This window comes from Oreochromis niloticus, linkage group LG14 (assembly GCF_001858045.2).
Source record: "Oreochromis niloticus isolate F11D_XX linkage group LG14, O_niloticus_UMD_NMBU, whole genome shotgun sequence".
Classification (NCBI taxonomy): domain Eukaryota; kingdom Metazoa; phylum Chordata; class Actinopteri; order Cichliformes; family Cichlidae; genus Oreochromis; species Oreochromis niloticus.
In genome coordinates, this window is record NC_031979.2 from 25,232,206 (window position 1) to 25,253,318 (window position 21,113).

General features: G+C 38.8%; 2 protein-coding genes across 2 annotated transcripts; both read right to left on the bottom strand.

Moving 5' to 3' along the window:
* Positions 1 to 7,163: 7,163 nt before the first annotated feature.
* LOC100710172 (extracellular calcium-sensing receptor-like) lies at positions 7,164 to 10,631 on the bottom strand. The gene is made up of 8 exons (XM_019367165.2): positions 10,588 to 10,631; positions 10,094 to 10,388; positions 9,682 to 9,971; positions 9,279 to 9,574; positions 8,764 to 8,972; positions 8,405 to 8,626; positions 8,175 to 8,298; positions 7,164 to 8,068 (listed from the first exon to the last, which is right to left on the bottom strand). The coding sequence occupies exons 1-8, from the start codon at positions 10,614 to 10,616 to the stop codon at positions 7,164 to 7,166; spliced, it is 2,370 nt and encodes a 789-aa protein (XP_019222710.1). The 5' UTR covers positions 10,617 to 10,631.
* Positions 10,632 to 16,060: 5,429 nt separating this feature from the next.
* Positions 16,061 to 20,205, bottom strand: LOC102082067 (extracellular calcium-sensing receptor-like). The gene is made up of 8 exons (XM_019367164.2): positions 19,475 to 20,205; positions 19,040 to 19,334; positions 18,657 to 18,946; positions 18,203 to 18,498; positions 17,784 to 17,989; positions 17,424 to 17,645; positions 17,217 to 17,340; positions 16,061 to 17,074 (listed from the first exon to the last, which is right to left on the bottom strand). Exons 1-8 carry the CDS (start codon positions 19,771 to 19,773, stop codon positions 16,170 to 16,172), a joined length of 2,637 nt encoding a protein of 878 aa, XP_019222709.1. The 5' UTR covers positions 19,774 to 20,205; the 3' UTR covers positions 16,061 to 16,169.
* Positions 20,206 to 21,113: the final 908 nt, after the last annotated feature.

The window sequence follows — 21,113 nt, forward strand, 5'->3', positions numbered from 1 at the left end:
AAACCCCCCAAAATATGACTATCCAGAGTTGGGACCAGGAAGCAGAGTTGCAGTCTTACACGCCTCTCTGCAGCTTCTCTCCTCCTGCTACCCCCCCAAAAACCCATCTCCATTGAGACTGTGTCAGCTCCCAAAAAGACAAAAAACAAACTAAAAACCAGCAATAAACAACTTAAACATAAAAAATCACAAAGAAAGAACAATACAGTATCCACATCTGAACCAAAGAGTAAAACAGTGAAATGTGGATTATTAAATATTAGGTCTCTCTCCTCCAAGTCTCTGTTAGTACATGACTTAATAATTGATCAACAAATCGATTTACTCTGCCTTACAGAAACCTGGTTGCAGCAGGATGAGTATGTTAGTTTAAATGAATCAACACCCCCGAGTCATTCTAACTACCAGAAATCCCGAAGCACAGGCCGAGGGGGCGGTGTGGCAGCAATTTTTCACACCAGCCTATTAATTAACGAAAGACCAAGACAGACTTTTAATTCATTTGAAAGCCTGATGCTTAGCCTCGTCCACCCCAGCTGTAAAACTCAGAAACCAGTCTTACTTGTTATCATCTATCGTCCACCTGGGCCTTACACAGAGTTTCTCTCTGATTTCTCAGACTTTTTATCTGATTTAGTGCTCAGCTCAGATAAAATAATTATTGTGGGTGATTTTAACATCCATGTAGATGCTAAAAATGACAGCCTCAACATCGCATTTAATCTGTTACTAGACTCAATTGGCTTCTCTCAAAATGTAAAAGAACCCACCCACCACTTTAATCACACTCTAGATCTTGTTTTAACATATGGCATAGAAACTGAATATTTAACAGTGTTTCCTGAAAACCCTCTGCTGTCTGATCATTTCCTGATAACATTTACATTTACAATAATTGATTACACAGCAGTGGAGAGTAGACTTTATCAAAGTAGATGTCTTTCTGAAAGTGCTGTAACTAAGTTTAAGAATATAATCCACCCACTGTTATCATCTTCAATGCCCTGTACCGACATAGAGCAGAGCAGCTATCTGAACGCTACTCCAACAGAGGTCGATTATCTTGTTAATAATTTTACCTCCTCACTACGTACGACTCTGGATACTGTAGCTCCTGTGAAAACTAAGGCCTCAAATCCAAAGTCCCTGACTCCGTGGTATAATTCTCAAACACGTAGCCTAAAGCAGATAACTCGTAAGCTGGAGAGGAAATGGCGTGTCACAAATTTAGAGGATCATCATTTAGCCTGGAGAAATAGTTTGCTGCTTTATAAGAAAGCCCTCCGCAAAGCCAGAACATCTTACTATTCGTCACTGATTGAAGAAAATAAGAACAACCCCAGGTTTCTCTTCAGCACTGTAGCCAGGCTGACAAAAAGTCAGAGCTCTACTGAGCCAACCATCCCTTTAACGTTAACTAGTAATGACTTCATGAACTTCTTCACAAATAAAATTTTTATCATTAGAGAAAAAATTACCAATAATCATCCCACAGATGTAATATTATCTACAGCTACTCTTAGTACCATCGATGTTAAGTTAGACTCTTTTTCTCCAATTGATCTTTCTGAGTTAACTTCAATAATTAATTCCTCCAAACCATCAACGTGTCTTTTAGACCCCATTCCTACAAAACTGCTCAAAGAAGTCCTGCCATTAATTAATTCTTCGATCTTAAATATGATCAACCTATCTCTAATAATCGGCTATGTACCACAGGCCTTCAAGCTGGCTGTAGTTAAACCTTTACTTAAAAAGCCATCTCTAGACCCAGCTGTCTTAGCTAATTATAGGCCAATCTCCAACCTTCCTTTCATATCAAAAATCCTTGAAAGAGTAGTTGTCAAACAGCTAACTGATCATCTGCAGAGGAATGGCTTATTTGAAGCGTTTCAGTCAGGTTTCAGAGCTCATCACAGCACAGAAACAGCTTTAGTGAAGGTTACAAATGATCTTCTTATGGCCTCTGACAGTGGACTCATCTCTGTGCTTGTCCTGCTAGACCTCAGTGCTGCGTTCGATACTGTTGACCATAATATCCTATTAGAGCGATTAGAACATGCTGTAGGTATTACAGGTACTGCACTGCAGTGGTTTGTATCATATCTATCTAATAGACTCCAGTTTGTACATGTAAATGGAGAGTCCTCTTCAGACACTAAGGTCAATTATGGTGTTCCACAGGGTTCAGTGCTAGGACCAATTCTATTTACATTATACATGCTTCCCCTAGGCAACATCATTAGAAGACATAGCATAAATTTTCACTGCTATGCAGATGACACGCAGCTCTATCTATCCATGAAGCCAGGTAACACACACCAATTAGTTAAACTGCAGGAATGTCTTAAAGACATAAAGACCTGGATGGCCGCTAACTTTCTGCTTCTTAATTCAGATAAAACTGAGGTTATTGTACTCGGCCCTGAAAATCTTAGAAATATGGTATCTAAGCAGATTCTTACTCTGGATGGCATTACCTTGGCCTCCAGTAACACTGTGAGAAACCTTGGAGTCATTTTTGACCAGGACATGTCCTTCAATGCACATATTAAACAAATATGTAAGACTGCTTTCTTCCATTTGCGCAATATCTCTAAAATTAGAAATATCCTGTCTCAGAGTGATGCTGAAAAACTAGTTCATGCATTTATTACTTCCAGGCTGGACTACTGTAATTCACTATTATCAGGAAGTCCTAAAAACTCGCTGAGAAGCCTTCAGCTAATCCAAAATGCTGCAGCAAGAGTACTGACAGGGACTAGAAAGAGAGAGCATATTTCTCCTGTTTTGGCTTCCCTTCATTGGCTTCCTGTTAAATCCAGAATTGATTTCAAAATCCTGCTCCTCACATACAAGGTCTTAAATAATCAGGCCCCATCTTATCTTAATGACCTTGTAGTACCATATCACCCTATTAGAGCACTTCGCTCTTGCACTGCAGGCCTACTTGTTGTTCCTAGAGTATTTAAAAGTAGAATGGGAGGCAGAGCCTTCAGTTTTCAGGCCCCTCTTCTGTGGAACCAACTTCCAGTTTGGATTCGGGAGACAGACACTATCTCTACTTTCAAGATTAGGCTTAAAACTTTCCTTTTTGCTAAAGCATATAGTTAGGGCTGGACCAGGTGACCCTGAATCCTCCCTTAGTTATGCTGCAACAGACGTAGGCTGCCGGGGATTCCCATGATGCATTGAGTTTTTCCCTTCCAGTCACCTTTCTCACTCACTATGTGCTAATAGACCTCTCTGCATCGAATCATATCTGTTATTAATCTCTGTCTCTCTTCCACAGCATGTCTTTCATCCTGTTTTCCTTCTTTCACCCCAACCGGTCGCAGCAGATGGCCGCCCCTCCCTGAGCCTGGTTCTGCCGGAGGTTTCTTCCTGTTAAAAGGGAGTTTTTCCTTCCCACTGTCGCCAAAGTGCTTGCTCATAGGGGGTCATATGATTGTTGGGTTTTTCTCTGTATTTATTATTGTGCTATCTACTGTACAATATAAAGCGCCTTGAGGCGACTTTTGTTGTGATTTGGCGCTATATAAATAAAATTGAATTGAATTGAATTGAATTGATAAATGGAGCAGACATTTGAAGTTTACACAGCAACATTCTCGCATTAAAATATCTTAAAACTTTATTTTGTGACCCAGAAAGATTAATATTTCAAACTCCGCCACTCTGTGTTCCTCCGCTACTGCCTCGTTTGAGTTTTGGACGAAATGGATTCTGGGATATTGCATTTCGTCATTTCGATCTGATTGGAGACCAAAACAGCCAATCAGATTTTTTTGGATCCAAGTCTGTGATTGGCTGGTTTTGTGGCACAAATATAACAGTGTACAGAAAGAGTTGAGCGCGCACGGGCAAAAATGTTGAGAGCGCAAGCAACACATTGCGAGCAAGCGCAAATGCAAAAACTGAGCGACAGGGGCTGCTATTGTGTGTGTGTGTATGGATAATAGCAAACACTGAAATACAATTTTGCACACAGCAATGAATTTTGTTCACTCAAATTTAGCTTTTCTTTGCTCAAAATAAACTTTTCTTCAAAATGCGACACTTGCAACTGCAAATGTTTTTTACGTGCGCTCAAATTTTTTTTACATTCGCTCAGAATAGTGGCACAAAAATAACGCCATAGCCATATGCATGTCGGCTACGGGAGTCGGCACATTGATTGACTGGATGATTAACTTATAGTCGGGCAGACGGCAAGTTGGAGCAATACGGCGATTCTGTCTGCTCCAGATTTTAAAGTTTTATTTAGGTTGTATGTTTGTTTTTCTGTTGTTTCGATTTGTAGTTTGGGTTTTTGTTACGCCACTGGTGGGAGGCCCTTTTTCTCGCTGCGGATCACCAGTGTGGTCCTTCAGTTGGGTTATTCCCCAGCGCTGCATATTAGTTTTGTTGTAATATATTATAATTTTCTTTTTTACTTTTATTCAGATGCGGAGGGCCTGACGTGGAGGAGACTGGGGGTGCTTTGGTGGTTGGAACTTTTGAGTGTTACACACCTGTCTTTTTTTAGTTTATTAGTGTGAGTGAGTGATAGTCTGCTGCAACGGTGTATTGGTTAATTTTTTTTTTTTTTTGAGTTGGTGCGTGGTATCCCGGCCCCTCCATTGGTAAGCCTCAGCTCTGAATGTTCTGTTTTTTTAGAATGTTTGTATATTGATATGTATGTTGTGTTTTTATATGCTCTTTTAAATAGCTATTAATAAATGGTCTGTTTTATAATTGAACCACGTCTCTGTACTGAGTATAAACGAACCTAAGCACCTTTCTGGTGATTAGTGTTACTTCTAGTATTTTCTGGGTGAAATTCCCAGGATGGAGTTGTCTTTTAAACTGTGAAGAGTATTTATTTTATTTTCCACCTTGTGCTGCCACAATTACATTACATTACATTTTAGTTTTTACCAGTTGCTTCAAGGCACTTTATATTGTAAGGTAAAGACCCTACAATAATACAAAAAAAAAAAAAATGAAGAGATCCCAACAAACAGATGACCCCCTCTCTGAGCAAGCACTCTGGCAACAGTGTGAAGGAGAGGCTCCTTTTTAACAGGAAGAAACCTCCAGCAGAACCAGGCTCTGGGTGGGGTGGGGGGAGGGGAGGAAGACAGTATGTGGAAGAGGGCTAGAGATTAATAACAAGTAATGATTAAGTGCAAAGTAGTGTATAAACACATAGTGAGTGAAAAATGTGAAGGAAAAAGAAACACTCAGTGAATCATGGGAGGCCCCCAGCAGCCAAGACCTATTGCAGTTTAACTAAGGGAGGATTTGGGGTCACCTGATTGAGTTCTAACTATAGGCTTTATCAAAAAGTAAAGTTTTAAGCCTCATCTTGAAAATAGTTTGGGTGTATTAAACCACAAGTAAGCCAGCAGTCAAAGTTCTCTTTTGGGATGATATGGTACTATGAGGCATAGTTTTTCAGCATCACTCTGAGACAGGATGTTTCTGATTTTAGAGATATTATCCCAATGCAAGAAAGCACTCCTGCATATTTGTTTAAGATGCACTTTAAAGGACATATCCTGGTCAAAAGTAACTCCAGGAAGTATCTGGTTAAACACCATGTTCCCAGAATTGTTAAGGCCAAGTACAAAAACCTCAGTTTTATCTGAACTTAAAAAAAGGAACTTAGAATTTTGGCCATCCAAGTCTTTATGTCTTTAAGACATTCTTGCAGTTTAACTAACTGATACATGTCATCTGGCTTTGTGGGTTCAAGATTGAAGCATTAACTAATGGTAAAACATCTTTGAGAAGTCTTGGAGAAATGGGGTGTAGCAGACAAGTTGATGATTTGTAGGAAGTGATTACGAGAGTTAACTGTTGCAACTGTTATACAAGAACCAAATGTATCATAACAATGGACCAGACACCATATAATCCAGAAGCACACCCCAAAATATACTCCAAGCGATGCGATTAGTGCCTTTTCCAAGTCCACAAAACACATGTAGAATGGTGGGGCAAACTCGCACAAATCCTCAAATATCCTTGAAAGCATAAAGAGCTCATCCAGCAACTAGAACAAAAACTGTATTGTTCCTCCTGCATCTGAGGTTTGACTAATGGACAAACGCTTTTTCCTGTACCGTTCAGTGGTTTTACCCTTATCTTAAGTCCAGTTTTTTCATGTAAATGGGGTGTCTTCTTTATACACTAACATGAACTATGGAGTTCCTCAGGGTTGAGCCAGAATGCTGCAACAAATGTATTGACATAGAGTAGAAAGTTAAACTGTATGTATCAAATATTAGCTTCTCTACATTGGCTCCCTGTTAAATCCAGAATCAAATTTAAATCCATCTCATTAAATACAAGGTGTTGAATAATCATGTTTTACTTATCTTAGAGACCTCATAGTACCATAACACCCATATAAAGCATTTTGCACTTGGACTACAGGCTTATTTGTAGTTTCTAGGTTATTTAAAAGTAGAATCAGAGGCAGAACTTTCAGCTTTCAGGGCCCTTTTCTGTCGAAACAGCTTTCAGTTTGGATTCAGAAGACAGACACCCTGTCTACCTTTCAGATAATTCTTTAAACTTTCCTTTTTAATAAAGCTTATAGTTAGGGCCAAATGGGATGACCCTACCTCATAATACCATATCACCCGAGTAGGACACTTCGCTCTTGGCTTCCTGGCTTACTTGGTAGGTTATTGGTCTGCTTGGGGAGGTGCAATTCTTTGTGCTTGATTAACTGCATTTATATGTCGGAAACACCTCAAAGTAGCATCAACATGAATTTCAGTGACACATATTTCCAAGGAGAACACTGCATGAATATGTGTTTAAAATTGTGAAAGATAGGTGGATAAGACAATCATAATACCAAGCTCACGCAGTTGACATTGAACTGACATCTGTAATTTTAAACTTGCTTTGTAGTAAAATAGAATAATTAACAGCAACTGTGTCGAACTACTAACTCAGAACAATCTAGATTTATTAAGAAATGTAAACATAATTATTTATGCACTTAAATGAAGTATTTGTACATTAAACAACAATTGGCAGACAATGGATAATGGAAATCCTTTATTTAAATAACATCAGAAACTGAAAATCTTTGTTATGTGCACTGAATACGTACAATTTCAGCCTGCTGTAGGAAGAGTAATAATTACAAAAACTTTGATATATTATGATTGGTTTTTGTTCATTAAATATTTCTTGGTGTTCTTCTCAGGCTTAAACAATATGATAAAGCACTTGGGAGCAAATATACACAGCATTAGTCCAAAGCTGGAGGCCAGAATGGCAAAAATTTCCACAACCACAGTGAATTTTCCAGGAGAGCTGACATATGCTGGGATAAAGGTGATCCACACTGCACAGAATATCAGCATGCTGAAGGTGATAAGCTTGGCTTCATTGAAATTATCAGGTAATTTGCGGGCTAAAACAGCTAAAACAAAGCAAAAGGAAGCAAGTAGACCTATGTAACCGAGCACAACCCAGAAGCCAACAGCAGAGCCTAATGCACATTCCAGGATGATTTTCTCCTTGTATGTGGTTAGATTTTTTATTGGGAATGGAGGGCTCACTACCAACCAAATTGTACATATTAAAACTTGAATAAAGGTGAAACACACAACAGTCATTCTTTGTTGTGGAGGACCAAACCATTTCATGACATTACTACCTGGAAGTGTCGCTTTAAAAGCCATTAAAACCACTATAGTTTTCCCAAGTACACAGGAAATACAGAGCACAAAGGTGATGCCAAATGCAGTGTGACGCAGCATGCAGGACCACTCAGATGGTGCTCCAATGAAAGTTAATGAACATAAGAAACACAGAGTCAGTGAGATGAGCAGCAGGAAGCTCAGCTCAGAGTTGTTGGCCCTGACAATTGGAGATGTCCTGTGATAAAAGAATACAGCCGCAGTCATAATGGCAAGAAAGGCACCCAGAATTGAGAATGTAGCTAAGATGATTCCAAGGATGTCTTGAAATGAAAGAAACTCTACAGGTTTAGGGATACAAGTGTCTCTCTTTGCATTAGGCCAGAACTCATTGTGGCAGGGTAAACAGTCAGCTGAATCTGAATAAAGAAAAAAAGAGGAGAGGCTACTAGGAATTTATTCATTGTAAATTGTATTTTTCAGTGTAAAACGATTTTAAATACATTGACAAACGTTAGATTTTACCTGTAGTATTACTGATCTCTCCTTCAGGACATGCTATACAGTCATAACAGCAGACTGGTTTTTCTTTCTGCAGTACTTTCCGAGTTCCTGGAGGACAACTGCCACTGCACACTGACACTGGCATCTGTCAAAGACATAAAGGAACCATAATAGATTTAAATGTTTGCTACATAACTGTAAGCATTCCATGCTCAAAATTTAATTAGTTAGATTCTTGTCCATAGACTTACTTTTGTGCTATCCTCCATCCAGGTTATGTTTCTGTTAATTCTAAACTCCTTGCCCACTGGTAGTGACGCATCATACAGCCCTACAGTTACTATCTCAGTGATGCCACTCTCATGTTTTTGCCAGTTAACCAACTCATAGATAGCCACAGGATCCCCATTAGCATTAAAAGACACATCATAACCATTTTGGGAAAAATTTACTTTCTTCAATTCAGTTAAAACCTGAAAGGATGAGTTAAGACAGAAAGGGAGGGGAAAGAAAGAAAAAGGTTTAATATTTTAAAAATTAATAACAATACTGCACTTCATCCATGTAAAATCAGAGATAATGAAGGAAAATGGCCTGTGTTTAATCTGACCTGTTTGGGCTCTAACTTGGTTAGTTTGTTACACTGAGCTGTGACATTTTTTCCAAGACACACTGCATTATGAATGGCATGTGCTATTGCATACACAGCCTTGTACACCATGTTAGTAATTCTGAGCTGAGACGTGTCAGTGTATTGGCTTTGGAGGTTCTGTATGTCTTCAGTTCCATCGCACACTTTCTTGTCTACTGTAGCAGCACCTACAGTAAAACGAACAAACATAAAAATATGTTTTCACCATTGAACTTAGATCTAGATTTTCTACATTTTTTGTATATAAATCTGACAAATTCTAAACGTAACAGATTTAAATACAAAAAATCTATACCATCCAAACAAAGTCAGCCAAATTAAACCTTAGAAGTAATTAAATCAAAGAGATTCAACCTTTGTTAATCTCATATTCATCATCAGAATTCTTAGAGTAGTAGGATGTCTTGGTTTATGAAGCAGCAGTATCCTCTGTAACATCAAAGGGTTTTCTGTAAGCAAGAAAATTTTCTTACTGTTTTTCAGTCTACAGTTGAATGCATCCTCCCAAAACTCAGTGAGCACCGATGAAGCAATGACTTCAGAAAAAGAGAGATTCAGCAGGAATTCTCTGAGACCTGGGATTATAGACTTCGGAATACCAAATCCAATGGCCCCAGCACAGAAACTGTACCTCGTTAATTCTGTGTTGGTTACCCATGACTCACTGCCTATCCACTGGCGAGGTGGGAAAGGCTCACGTGATAGCTCCTCCAACAGTATCTTCATGTCTCCAAAAGATGCAAATGCCACAACAACTACAGCTTTAGACCTTGAGATACAACATAAAGTATTAAAAACATTTTTTGACTGTCTCATAACATGACATAAAAGTTTACTTAAAAAAAGGATACTAATTCACATTTATGATATAGAAACCTGCGGATAACATCTGCTACTTTTTGGATCCTGCTATGTGGGTTTGTCCGATAGAAAGATACAGAGTATTCCACACAGATTCCCTCTTTCTGAGCTGCTTCTAGAAAAGATGCTATGCCATTATTTCCATAATCCGAATCCGACCGAACAGCACCTATCCAAGTCCAGCCAAACTGTTTTATCAACTTGGCTAGAGCAGCTGCTTGAAACTGGTCACTGGGAATTGTTCTGAAGAAATTTGGGTACTGCTGCTTGTTAGACAAGCATGCACATGTGGAAAAATAGCTCACCTAAGAAATACAAAAAAATATATACATATATAAATAAAATAAAATATTGTACCTCTGAAACAGAAATCATGAACATGCATATCTTAAATGTAAAACATCTGCTAGAAATTCAAATTATTTACAAGAGGAATGTGAAAGGGACTGATGAGACGTGTGATACTGATGGAAGGTGAAGACCCAGAGTCCCCGACAGCAGCCATCACCATACCAGTTTGAGAGCAGCTGTTACCAGTTGAAAATACAGGGTCCAGGCTATTCAAAAACTGAAATGCCACGTGCACTGCAACAGGCACTAACGCACATGAATCATAGATCTGGTATCCAAGCTTAATTCCAGGTAGTAGTTCTGTACTGTTATTGATCTCTTCTATGGCAAAGACCATCGCACGTGAGAAGCGCAGTTCACGGGTATCAATGCTGCAGACAATTGTGTCACTGTTAGAATTATTCTACCAAGAATAAGATAAATTTCAAGATTGATCAAGTGAAAGGACAAAAGGCTAATAAAATAAAGATATGCATACATACAAATATATATATATATGTATATGATGAGAGAGAGAGACTTTTTATTTTTGATCTTATCTTTGCTCACCCACATATTGCTTTTACTGACCTCCCTTTGCATTTCACAGCCTCAGGCATGCTGGTGTAGTTATTGTAAACTGTGTGCATGTAGGCATGAAGGGAGAATGATCCGCCAATAATAAAATCTCCATCCATTGAGAATGCAGGTAGACGAGTGCTACCCTGTAGCTTACATGTCACAGAATAAGCCTCAGTACGAGCACGAGCTCCAGTAAGCCTAGTCCTTTGATTCAGACAATCTAGACACACAGCCAAGGCAGTAGCTGATTTTAGCTGCAAAAAATACACTGCCAATATCAGACCAATTAGAAGACCTGCTGCCTTCATCCCTGCCTGATGTCAGGTGTTTACATATGAGGGGTTTTCACACTGATTTATATAGGTATTTTGACAAAGGCTGTTTAAAAAAAAACAAAAACAAAAAAACATACCCTTATGTAATGGCCTTCGATCAATCCTTTGATATAATTTCTACTGCTTTTCAGTCTGTTTTTTTTAATAATAATAAGATAATAGAATTTAATTATATGTAATTACCAAGTATTACTCAAGTTATAGTGCAGAATCAACTTTGGATTTTTTTATTTTTAAGAAATATCAGACTGACATTTAAAGAAAAGTTCACCTTGGGTACCTTTTACCAGTTAAAAATGTTCTGTTATATTTCAGTAATGATATGCTAATAGTCCAGTAATAAGGTGGAATAAGATTTAAAAAAACAAATTATAAATTGGTAGGAACCGCATAACATATTAAATACATTTGGATAGTACTGTGATATTGTTTTGCTTGAATAAATCCTACCTTATGTCCCCAGACTATTTTCTTTATTTAAAAGTAACAATGTTAAATACTATGTATGGTATTTTGTATGGTACTTTATTTTTAATAACCAAAAGGCTATTTGGTTATTACTTTTTGCATTTTATAGCTGTTTTGCATTTTGTAAAATGGAAACTAAAGTCTAATAACACAAACTTAATGATATAGAAACACAACTCTTAGTTTTTGTCTACTAATTGTCAAGTTCATTAAATGAAAAAAACAAAACAAAATAAACAAACCTCAACTTTGGGGTTTCCAAGCAACCTGTAATATGAAAACAAAACAAGTTACATCATCCTGCATCATACCCTCAAAGAATTCCTTCACCTTCCAATTTGGAGTGACAGTACGGTTTTTGCTTGATGGGCACATCTGTATTACTGAGCAAAAGTCTTTAAATGTGATTTCTGATTTTCTTATACTCCTCAAGGTTATGTCAATCAAGATCATCAAGAACATCAAGAGCCTTTAGGAACCATCCCAGGGGTCCAGCAACCCAGGAGTTAATAAACTCAGTGACCTCACCCACAATGATAGGTAAGTCGTCCCCCCCGTCTGCAAACTCTGCTTTCTCAACAGAATGTGGGTTAGTGGGACTCAGAAGGTTCCTTGAAGTATTCCTTGCGCCGCCTGTCTATAACCTCAGTTGAATGTCAGCAGCACCCCACCTCCACTGTAAATGTTGAGAGTGGAGCACCGGTTTCCCTTCTTGAGCCCCCTGATGGTTTGCCAGAATTATTCAAGGCAGTCTGAAAGTCTTGTTCTATGCCCTCATTGAACTCATCCAACACCCGAGTTGATCCTTCAACGACTGCCCGAGCCACACTCCACAGCTACCTCTGAACTCCCACAGGCTAACCAAGCCAAATAGGACTCCTTCTTGTGCTTGATGGCTCCCTTCCTCTCTGGTAACCACCATCTGACTCAAGGATTAGGAGTTAGCACCACAACATGCACCAAGCACCTTGCAGCTCTTTGCAGCTGCCTCAGCAATGGAGGTGCAGAACATGGACCATTTGGGTTCCTAGCGTCCCTTGGACCTGCCAGGCTGTCCCAGTGCACCCAAATTATTTGTTTAGGTGCACCAGGTTTGTAGTGCATGCTCCCCCACCACCTGATCCAACTCAGACCAGAGTCCAGCCCCTCTTTAGGAGACTGGTTCAGTGGTCCCAGTAGCCAGCTTTGATAGCCAGGAACGGGACAGCCAGGGCCTCTTCCCTGACTGCCTCTGGACACAGCCCCTACAGCGCCTCCTGCTGGTTATGGCCCTACAGTAGAGTGAGTTATGCCGTTTCTTTGGGCTGCAGGACCACCTCTGTGAATTGCCACCTTATGATGCTGGATGTTACGGTACACATGGTCCAGTGTCCTATTTCCCCCTTGAAGGACATTTAACATGTTGGTGGAACTGGGGAGTACAGATTTCAAACATGTCTTATTAAAGTCCTCAGGAACAATATGGACATGTGCACTCTCTACTGTTTACTGATAATAAGTTAGATGTAGTTGAGTGCTGCGCTAACGTTAGCACTGAGGAGGAATGCAAACAATGGTATTTATGGCTATTGTTAGCTCGTGGGGCAGATAAAAGGGTCTGCGCTAAATGGACATGGCCTCCAAGTCCAGTGAACAGTGACTATCTTTGATTCTACTGTTATGGCACCAGTCCTGAAGCACATAAGCATAGGGCCCACCAACCCTTCCCTTGGTTGTGGTCCTGGTGGTGTAATGTCTGGCCCAGTACCTCTACTGAGGCATCGGGAATGTTTGGATGGAGCCAAGATTCAGTTACAATCAGTAGACAACACTCCTGGACAAAGCAGTTGTAGTAAATCTCTGATTGTAGCTCTTCCATTTTGTTTGCTGGGGATCTGGCATTGCTGAGGAAGATGAATGGAAGTGGGCTGTTTGTGTTGTTGTTTTTGCAGCTGGAGATAATAGCCAGCTCTGCATGCCAGCTTTTGTTTATTCTCCCTGCACCATCTGTGTTGCTTGTTTTTCCCAAAAATAACTCATGGAGTGCCCGGTGCACTCACAATCTTGGGTGGGATACTGTCAGTCCTATCCAAATTAAAATCCCAGTTCAGGCTAAGGCCGATATCTATTAGTTCCTGTAACTATTAGTTCCTGTAACTAACAGACATCACCTGAAAGTTATCAGTGCATTGCAGGACAACATAACAAAAAGGCATAAAAAACACAGAAACACAAAAAAGGTGCACAGTAGTTCAGAGTGCTGTGTGGTGCATATGTCCGTACGCACCACCATCTTGCTTCAACATAATAGAAGTAATTTGGCCTAAAGGGAGAATATAAAGCAAGAAAAAAATCAGAACCAAAACAGACTGCCATCCATCAGACTGCCTACCTCCCAACCCTCGACCCCCACCAGTTTGCTTGCAGAGCAATTCAGTCCATGGAGGATGCCATCATCATCACCCTTCACAGAGGGCTGAGGCATCTGGAGAACAGGAACAGCTAGGTGAGGATGCTCTTTGTGAACTACAGCTCAGTGTTCAACACCATAATCCCATCCTTATCACCAAACTGGACCATCTTCACATCCCCCCTGCCACCTGCTCCTTGATCAAAGATTTCCTCACCAACAGGACCAATCAGTCAGACTCATCCCCTACCTCTCCACCACACTCAGCAGCGGATCCCTGCAGGCCTGCATTCTTAGCCCTGCACTGTACACCCAGTATATTGCTGTACACCAATCCATCCAACCAGCCTCATTGTAACCACTGTGGTTGGACTCACTTCTGATGGAGATGAGACAGTGTACAGAGTGGAAATAGATAATTTGCCGTGCTGGTGCTCCAAAGAAAACTTGAAGCTGAATGTCCATAAAACAAAAGAACTCATCATGGATTTCACGAGTCTCCTCTCATTATAAATAGAGAATGGGTTGAATCTGTCTCCACATTTAGGTTTCTGGGCACGCACATCTCGATTAATCTCGCCTTGACCAACAACACTAATGAAGGCCCATCAGTCCCGTGTCTTGAAAAGGAATGACCTGGACCAGAGGCTGCCGTGGCCTTTTACCACTCCTCAGTTGAGAGCATCAGATCCTCCTTTCCCTAAAATTGCCAATCTATTCTTCAAATTTCTGTAAATTTAACAAAAAATGTATGTTTCAGTACACCATTCCATTTACTTTATTTATAATAGTTTTTCTTGTTTGTTTTATGTTCTTGCTGGTATTTTTGCCATGTCTACTGGTCATGCATGAAATTAATGAAAGTTTGAAATATTGTTACCAGATGCTGAAGATTAAATCCTAATATTTTGGATTTTGTTGCTGTTATTAAGTATTGAAAATATTACTTTGGTAACTTGTCAGGACAGGAATTTTTGAACAACAGTTGAAAACTGCTATAGCATGTCTGCTATATAGATGACAGAGCTCACTCAGCTCACATTAAATTTACATTTGCAGTCTTGAACTTGATGCTTGATACAAATGGAAATGTTAAATTTCATTGTATGAAACCACTAAAAAATAATTCAGAACTATATAGTGTTATTGTGAAATGTGACTTTACATTTATTTATGCACTTAACACTGAGTCACATATTCATACATTAACACATACAACAACAGTAAGAAATGTACAATTTTTAAAAAAGTTTTCTCAATAACAAAAATAAATAACCCTGCTATGTGCTTGAAAGTGTGCAATTTACTTTTTGTATTTTTATTGTGAGGTAAATAAGACAAAAAAGATCAGTAAGGACAGGTGAACAAACAAAAAGACAAGCAAATTCATCAAATATATTATTATAATGTAGTCTCATAGAGCATTATGTGTGTTGATTGAAATGGTAAATGAAATAATTTGATAGCCATGAAAACTTTTTCAGCTATATAAAGAAATAAAAATGCTCTTGAATGCAATAATGCCCATAATGATATTATTAACAATAAGAGTATAAATAGCAAAATTGAAATAGCAAATTTAAAATGACATTTTAAATTGAATGTTTTTCATTTTAACCACTTGAAACGGTCCAGAGCAAGCCACCAAAGGTGCTGAGGGTGCAGCCCAGGTACCTTAGGCACCCCCTAATCACCCACCAACCCAGTGCCACCCACTGACATAGCTGCCCTATTCTTTTCTTGTTGTATTAAAAGTCCTAATCTTGTGTGATGCAAAAAAAAAGAAAAGAAAAGAAGACATAGCAAAGACATAGTAAAGTGGGATGCAAATTCCAGTTATCTTTTCATGTGTTTTTTTATTGGTTTATATTTATTCCTTTAAAAAAATTGTTTCCTGACGTGATGCAATAAAAAAACCAATGTCATTAATTGTCTCATAGAAGGAGAGATGGGCCACAGTGGATGGAGGTCCAGGCCACCCCAGAGGTCCCACCAAAGCCCCAACCCATTTAGTGTCCCACTCTGGACAACAACCACAGCAACAACAACAACAATAATAATAATGATAATAATAACAATAACAATAACAATAACAATAATAATAATGGGGAAACAATGATAATAACAAACAATAATGAAAATATTGATGATGAATACCATGTACGAGCAACTGTAAAAATACAAGAAGTTTGTGTGTTTGTGTGTGTGTGTGTGTGTGTGTGTGTGTGTGCGCGCGCGCGCGTGTGTGTGTGTGTGTTGATGTGTGCACATGCATATGCGTAGTTAGGCAGTTGTCTGTTATGCGTAGTCAGTATCCAGAAACTGATTTAGAAAGACATACAAAGTGTCCAATTTCATCTTGGAATTGCAACAATAATCATTTCCAAACAATTGATATACTATGATTGATATTTGTTCATTAAATATTTTTTGGTGTTCTTCTCAGGCTTAAACAATACGATAAAACACTTTGGAGCAAATATACAAAAAACTAGTCCAAAGCTGGAGGACAGAATGGCAAAAATTTCCACAACCACAGTGAATTTCCCAGGAGAGCTTACATATGCTGGGATAAAGGTGATCCACACTGCACAGAATATCAGCATGCTGAAAGTGATAAGCTTGGCTTCATTGAAATTATCAGGTAATTTGCGGGCTAAAACAGCTAAAACAAAGCAAAAGGAAGCAAGTAGGCCTATGTAACCAAGCACAGCCCAGAAGCCAACAGCAGAGCCTAATGCACATTCCAGGATGATTTTCTCCTTGTATGCAGTTAGATTTTTTATTGGGAATGGAGGGCTAAGTACCAACCAAATAGTACATATTAAAACTTGAATAAAGGTGAAAGACATAACAGTCATTCTTTGTTGTGGAGGACCAAACCATTTCATGACATTACTACCTGGAAGTGTCGCTTTAAAAGCCATTAAAACCACTATAGTTTTCCCAAGTACACAGGAGATACAGAGCACAAAGGTGATCCCAAATGCAGTGTGACGCAGCATGCAAGACCACTCAGATGGTGCTCCAATGAAAGTTATTGAACATAAGAAACACAGAGTCAGTGAGATGAGCAGCAGGAAGCTCAGCTCAGAGTTGTTGGCCCTGACAATTGGAGATGTCCTGTGATAAAAGAATATAGCAGCAGTCATAATAGTCAGACAAGCACCAAGAAGTGAGAATGTAGCCAGGATGATTCCTAGGATGTCTTGAAAAGAAAGAAACTCTACAGGTTTAGGGATACAAGTGTCTCTCTTTGCATTAGGCTGGAATTCCATGTGGCAGGGTAAACAATCAGCAGAATCTGAATGGGAGAAAAAAAAGAGTTAAAGTGCTTCTTGTAATATTAGCATTACAGATTACAAATTTATTCTTGTAATATATTCAATGTTACAGATTTGCAGCATAAAGACATTTTACATGCACAGATGATCATTTTACTTTACCTGTAGTATTACTAATCTCTCCCTCAGGACATGCAGTACAGTCATAGCAGCAAATGGGTTTTCCTTTTTGCAGCACTTTACGAGTTCCTGGAGGACAACTCCCACTGCACACTGACACTGGCACCTGTGTAATATATAAAGGCAGCGTAACATATGTAAATGTTTGCTGTAAAGCTGAAAAGATTAATTTGTTCTTTGACTTTTTACTTTCGTGCTGCCCTCCATCCAGGTTATGTTTTTGTTAATCTGGAACTCCTGGCCGTCTGGCAGTGATGCATCATACAGCCCTACAGTCACTATGTCAGTTATGCCAGCCTTAGTTTTCTGCCAGTTAACCAGCTCATAAATAGCAACAGGATCCCCATTAGTATCGAATGACACATCATATCCATTTCGGGAAAAATTTACTTTCTTCAGCTCAGTTAGAATCTGTAAGGATGAATTGAGACATAAAGGGAGGGGAAAGAAAAAATAAAACAATGTTCGAACAACTAAAAGTAATATTTCACTTAAGGTTTCTCAGAGACAGTGAAACATGTTTGCAATGACTGATTCATTTTTACTGACCTGCTCGGACTGTAATTTGGTTAGTTTGTCACACTGAGCTGTGACATTTCTTCCCTGACATAATGCATTATGAAAGGCATGTGCAATTGCATACACAGCCTTGTACACCATGTTACTAATTCTAAGCTGAGATGTATCAGTGTACGGGGTTTGGAGAGTCTTTATATCTTCAGTTCCATTACATACTTTCTTTCCTGCAGAATCACCTAAAATTAAAAAAGGGCACCAACAATGACAGACAATTTAATTCATGCATTTAACATCATATCTTTGAACATATCACTCAACAAACAAAGAGTCACATTTGAGAAAAGGGGCCACAGTAATAGTGTCGGCTGACTGTCCAAAATTGGTTATATAAGTCATATAGGTTAAGATTTACCAACCAATAAAAACAAAAATCGAAAAATGTTTCTCACTTTCTTTTATTGTGCAGTTGAAGGAATCCTCCCAGAACTCAGTAAGCAATGGTGATACAGCCACTTGAGCAAAAGAGAGATTTAACAGGAAGTTTCTGAAACCTGGGATTACAGATTTCTGAATTCCAAATCCAATGGCCCCAGTGAGAAAACTGTACTTCCTTAATTCTGGGTTGGTCACCCATGACTCACTGCCTATCCACTGTCGAGGTGGGAAAGGCTCACGTGAAAGTTCTGCCAGCAGGATCCTCATGTCTCCAGATGGTGCAAATGCCACCACTACCATAGATGTAGAACTTGTGAAAAAAATACACTGTATTAGAAGAATTTTTTCAGCTATGTAAAATGTTTAGTCATCAACTTATTTTTGTATATCAATCCAACAAACAAACAAAAAAACCTCGTAAAAAATCATTAAAAAAATTCCCAGAACCAAAATCTTTGATGTAAGAACCTGCGGATAACATCTGCCACTTTCTGTATCCTGCTATGTGGGTGTGTCCGATAGAAAGATACAGAGTATTCCACACAGATCCCCTCTTTCTTTGCTGCTTCTAGAAAGGATGCCATGCCGTTATTTCCATAATCTGTATCTGATCGTACAGCACCTATCCAAGTCCAGCCAAACTGTTTTACAAGCTTAGCTAGCGCATCAGCTTGAAACTGGTCACTGGGGATTGTTCTGAAAAAACTTGGGTACTGCTCCTTGTCAGACAAGCATGCACATGTGGCAGAGGGGCTCACCTAAAACAAAAGAAGATAAGGTAATCCTATAAGAACTGCATATGTGCATGCATATTTTAAATGCCTAGTTTGACAAAAACTTTAAGTATTTACTTGAGGAATGTTAAAGGGACTGATGATTCGTGACATGCTGATGGATGGCGTAGACCCAGACTCACCAACAACAGCCATCACCATACCTGACTGGGAGCAGGTTTTGCCAGTGTGAAACACAAGGTCCAAGCTATTCAAAAACTGAAATGCCAAATGCACTGTCATGGAAACTGATGCACATGAGTCATAGATCTGATACCCAAGCCTGATTCCGGGCAGCAGCTCTGTACTGTTGTTAATCTCTTCTATGGCAAAGACCATTGCATGTAACAACTGCAGCTCATCGGCATTTATGCTGCAGACAGACAGTCAACTCACTGTTAAAATTTTAGGCTACATAGATTTTGATCCAATTAAATTTCATACAGATAACACACAGTAAGAAAGATTACTATTACAATAAATGCAACATCTTCATAATTTTTCCATACTGACCTTCCTTTGCATCTTACTTTCTCAGGCATGATGGTATAATCATGGCTCACTGTTTGCGTGTAGGAGTGAAGAGAGAAAGCACCCCCAATAATGAAGTCCCCATCCATTGAGAATGCCGGTCGATGAGTGCTACCCTGCAGCTTACATTTCTCAGATGAAGGTTCAGTACCAGCCCAAGCAGCTGCAAAGCTACTCCTTTGATTCAGACTATCCAGAGACACACCCAAGGCAAAAACTGAGTTCAGCTGAAACAAACACAAAGCAGATACCAGACCAATTAAAAGAACTGAGACTGCCATCTCTCCCTGATGTCAGGTATGTGTGTAAGTGGTATTTATATAGGGTTTTAGACAGAGGGCTCTGTTCTACGCCTTCAAGAGGACATGACCTTGGGCAGTGGTCTTTGATTAAAGGTCTGAAAGGTCATTCATTACTCTAAACAGGAGTGTATATTATACACAGCCTTGACAGATAATATGAGTTTAACTGGATTCATTTAGCTAAAAAAAAAAACTTTGTCCCTGACAAGCCCTGGAGATATCCTAAAATTATCTTATCATTCAATGTGTCTTCATTTGATGTTTAATACATTTAGCTCAGTTTATGTGTTGAGAGTTCTAAGTTGGCATGTTTGCAGTCATGTAACTGGTACAATATTTCTACACAGAGTGTTTGGCAAATTAATGCTGAAAATTCACTAAGAAATATTAAAAGAAGCTACAATTGTAAAGTCTCACTCTGCTACTACCACCTAGTGGACAACATGATCAAAAAAAAATATGAGCACTTCATCTTTTACTGTCAACTAAAGACATTTGAAATATAGCCTAATCACAAAAACATATCATAAAATACTAACAACTTAAAAAATGGCTAATACTCCCCAATACTCATATATACACTAACAATGAAAAACATAACCATCACTGTTTCTATTATAATGTCTGCTGTTTTTCCTCTTCTGGTTAAAAGGACTTTTTCTCTTCAGTGTCAGCCAGTACTTCCTCGGATAGAATTGCTCTTACTTTAACTGGAATCACAATCACAAGTTAAGGTGCTCTGACCTGTGTTGTTGTTGCTATACAACAAAAGTAAAGTAAAAACATGGCAGCAAACATCAGCAAGAATGGGTGATTAAACTGGAGATTTAGGTTCCACAGGCATGTATGAGGGCCAATCTTCCTTAGATTTCTCTGAGTGGTCACTGACTTCGGAGCCAGCTGTACAGAATAAGCTTAACATACAATGAACAAGATACATGTCTACACATGAGTCTTGGTCTCCATAGTGTTAACAGTACTAAAAATAAAAAGGTAGACAAGTAAGTAAAGAAACTTGATTTATTTACATTGCCAATTTTCTTCTATGTTTTTGATAATCTTTTTATAGGCAGTAGTTTTCCTGTGAAAAGGAATAGAATAAAATAGACTGGAACAGCACTTTGTGTCATTGTACATATACAGCTAAATTATGGATGCTCCACACCAACTATGCAGGAATGAAATATAAATAGTAATACAGTAATAAAGTAATAAATAATTGTAATAAGTAATAAATAGTAGTAATAAACAATAAACTGAAGAAATATATACAATCAAGAGGGATATATAGAAAACAAGAGAAAAGTATACATTGGGGA

What these genes read in the sequence shown, in the direction of transcription:
- LOC100710172 (XM_019367165.2), bottom strand. Translation starts at nt 10,616, where the DNA reads ATGCCTGAGGCTGTGAAATGCAAAGGGAG. An exon ending in GCTGTGAAATGCAAAGGGAG is followed by an intron (nt 10,389 to 10,587) that starts GTCAGTAAAAGC and finishes AATTGTCTGCAG; the next exon opens with CATTGATACCCGTGAACTGC. An exon ending in GGATGGAGGATAGCACAAAA is followed by an intron (nt 8,299 to 8,404) that starts GTAAGTCTATGG and finishes TGTCTTTGACAG; the next exon opens with ATGCCAGTGTCAGTGTGCAG.
- LOC102082067 (XM_019367164.2), bottom strand. Translation starts at nt 19,773, where the DNA reads ATGGCAGTCTCAGTTCTTTTAATTGGTCTGGTATCTGCTTTGTGTTTG. An exon ending in AAAGTAAGATGCAAAGGAAG is followed by an intron (nt 19,335 to 19,474) that starts GTCAGTATGGAA and finishes GTCTGTCTGCAG; the next exon opens with CATAAATGCCGATGAGCTGC. An exon ending in GTGGCAGATGTTATCCGCAG is followed by an intron (nt 18,499 to 18,656) that starts GTTCTTACATCA and finishes TTTTTTCACAAG; the next exon opens with TTCTACATCTATGGTAGTGG.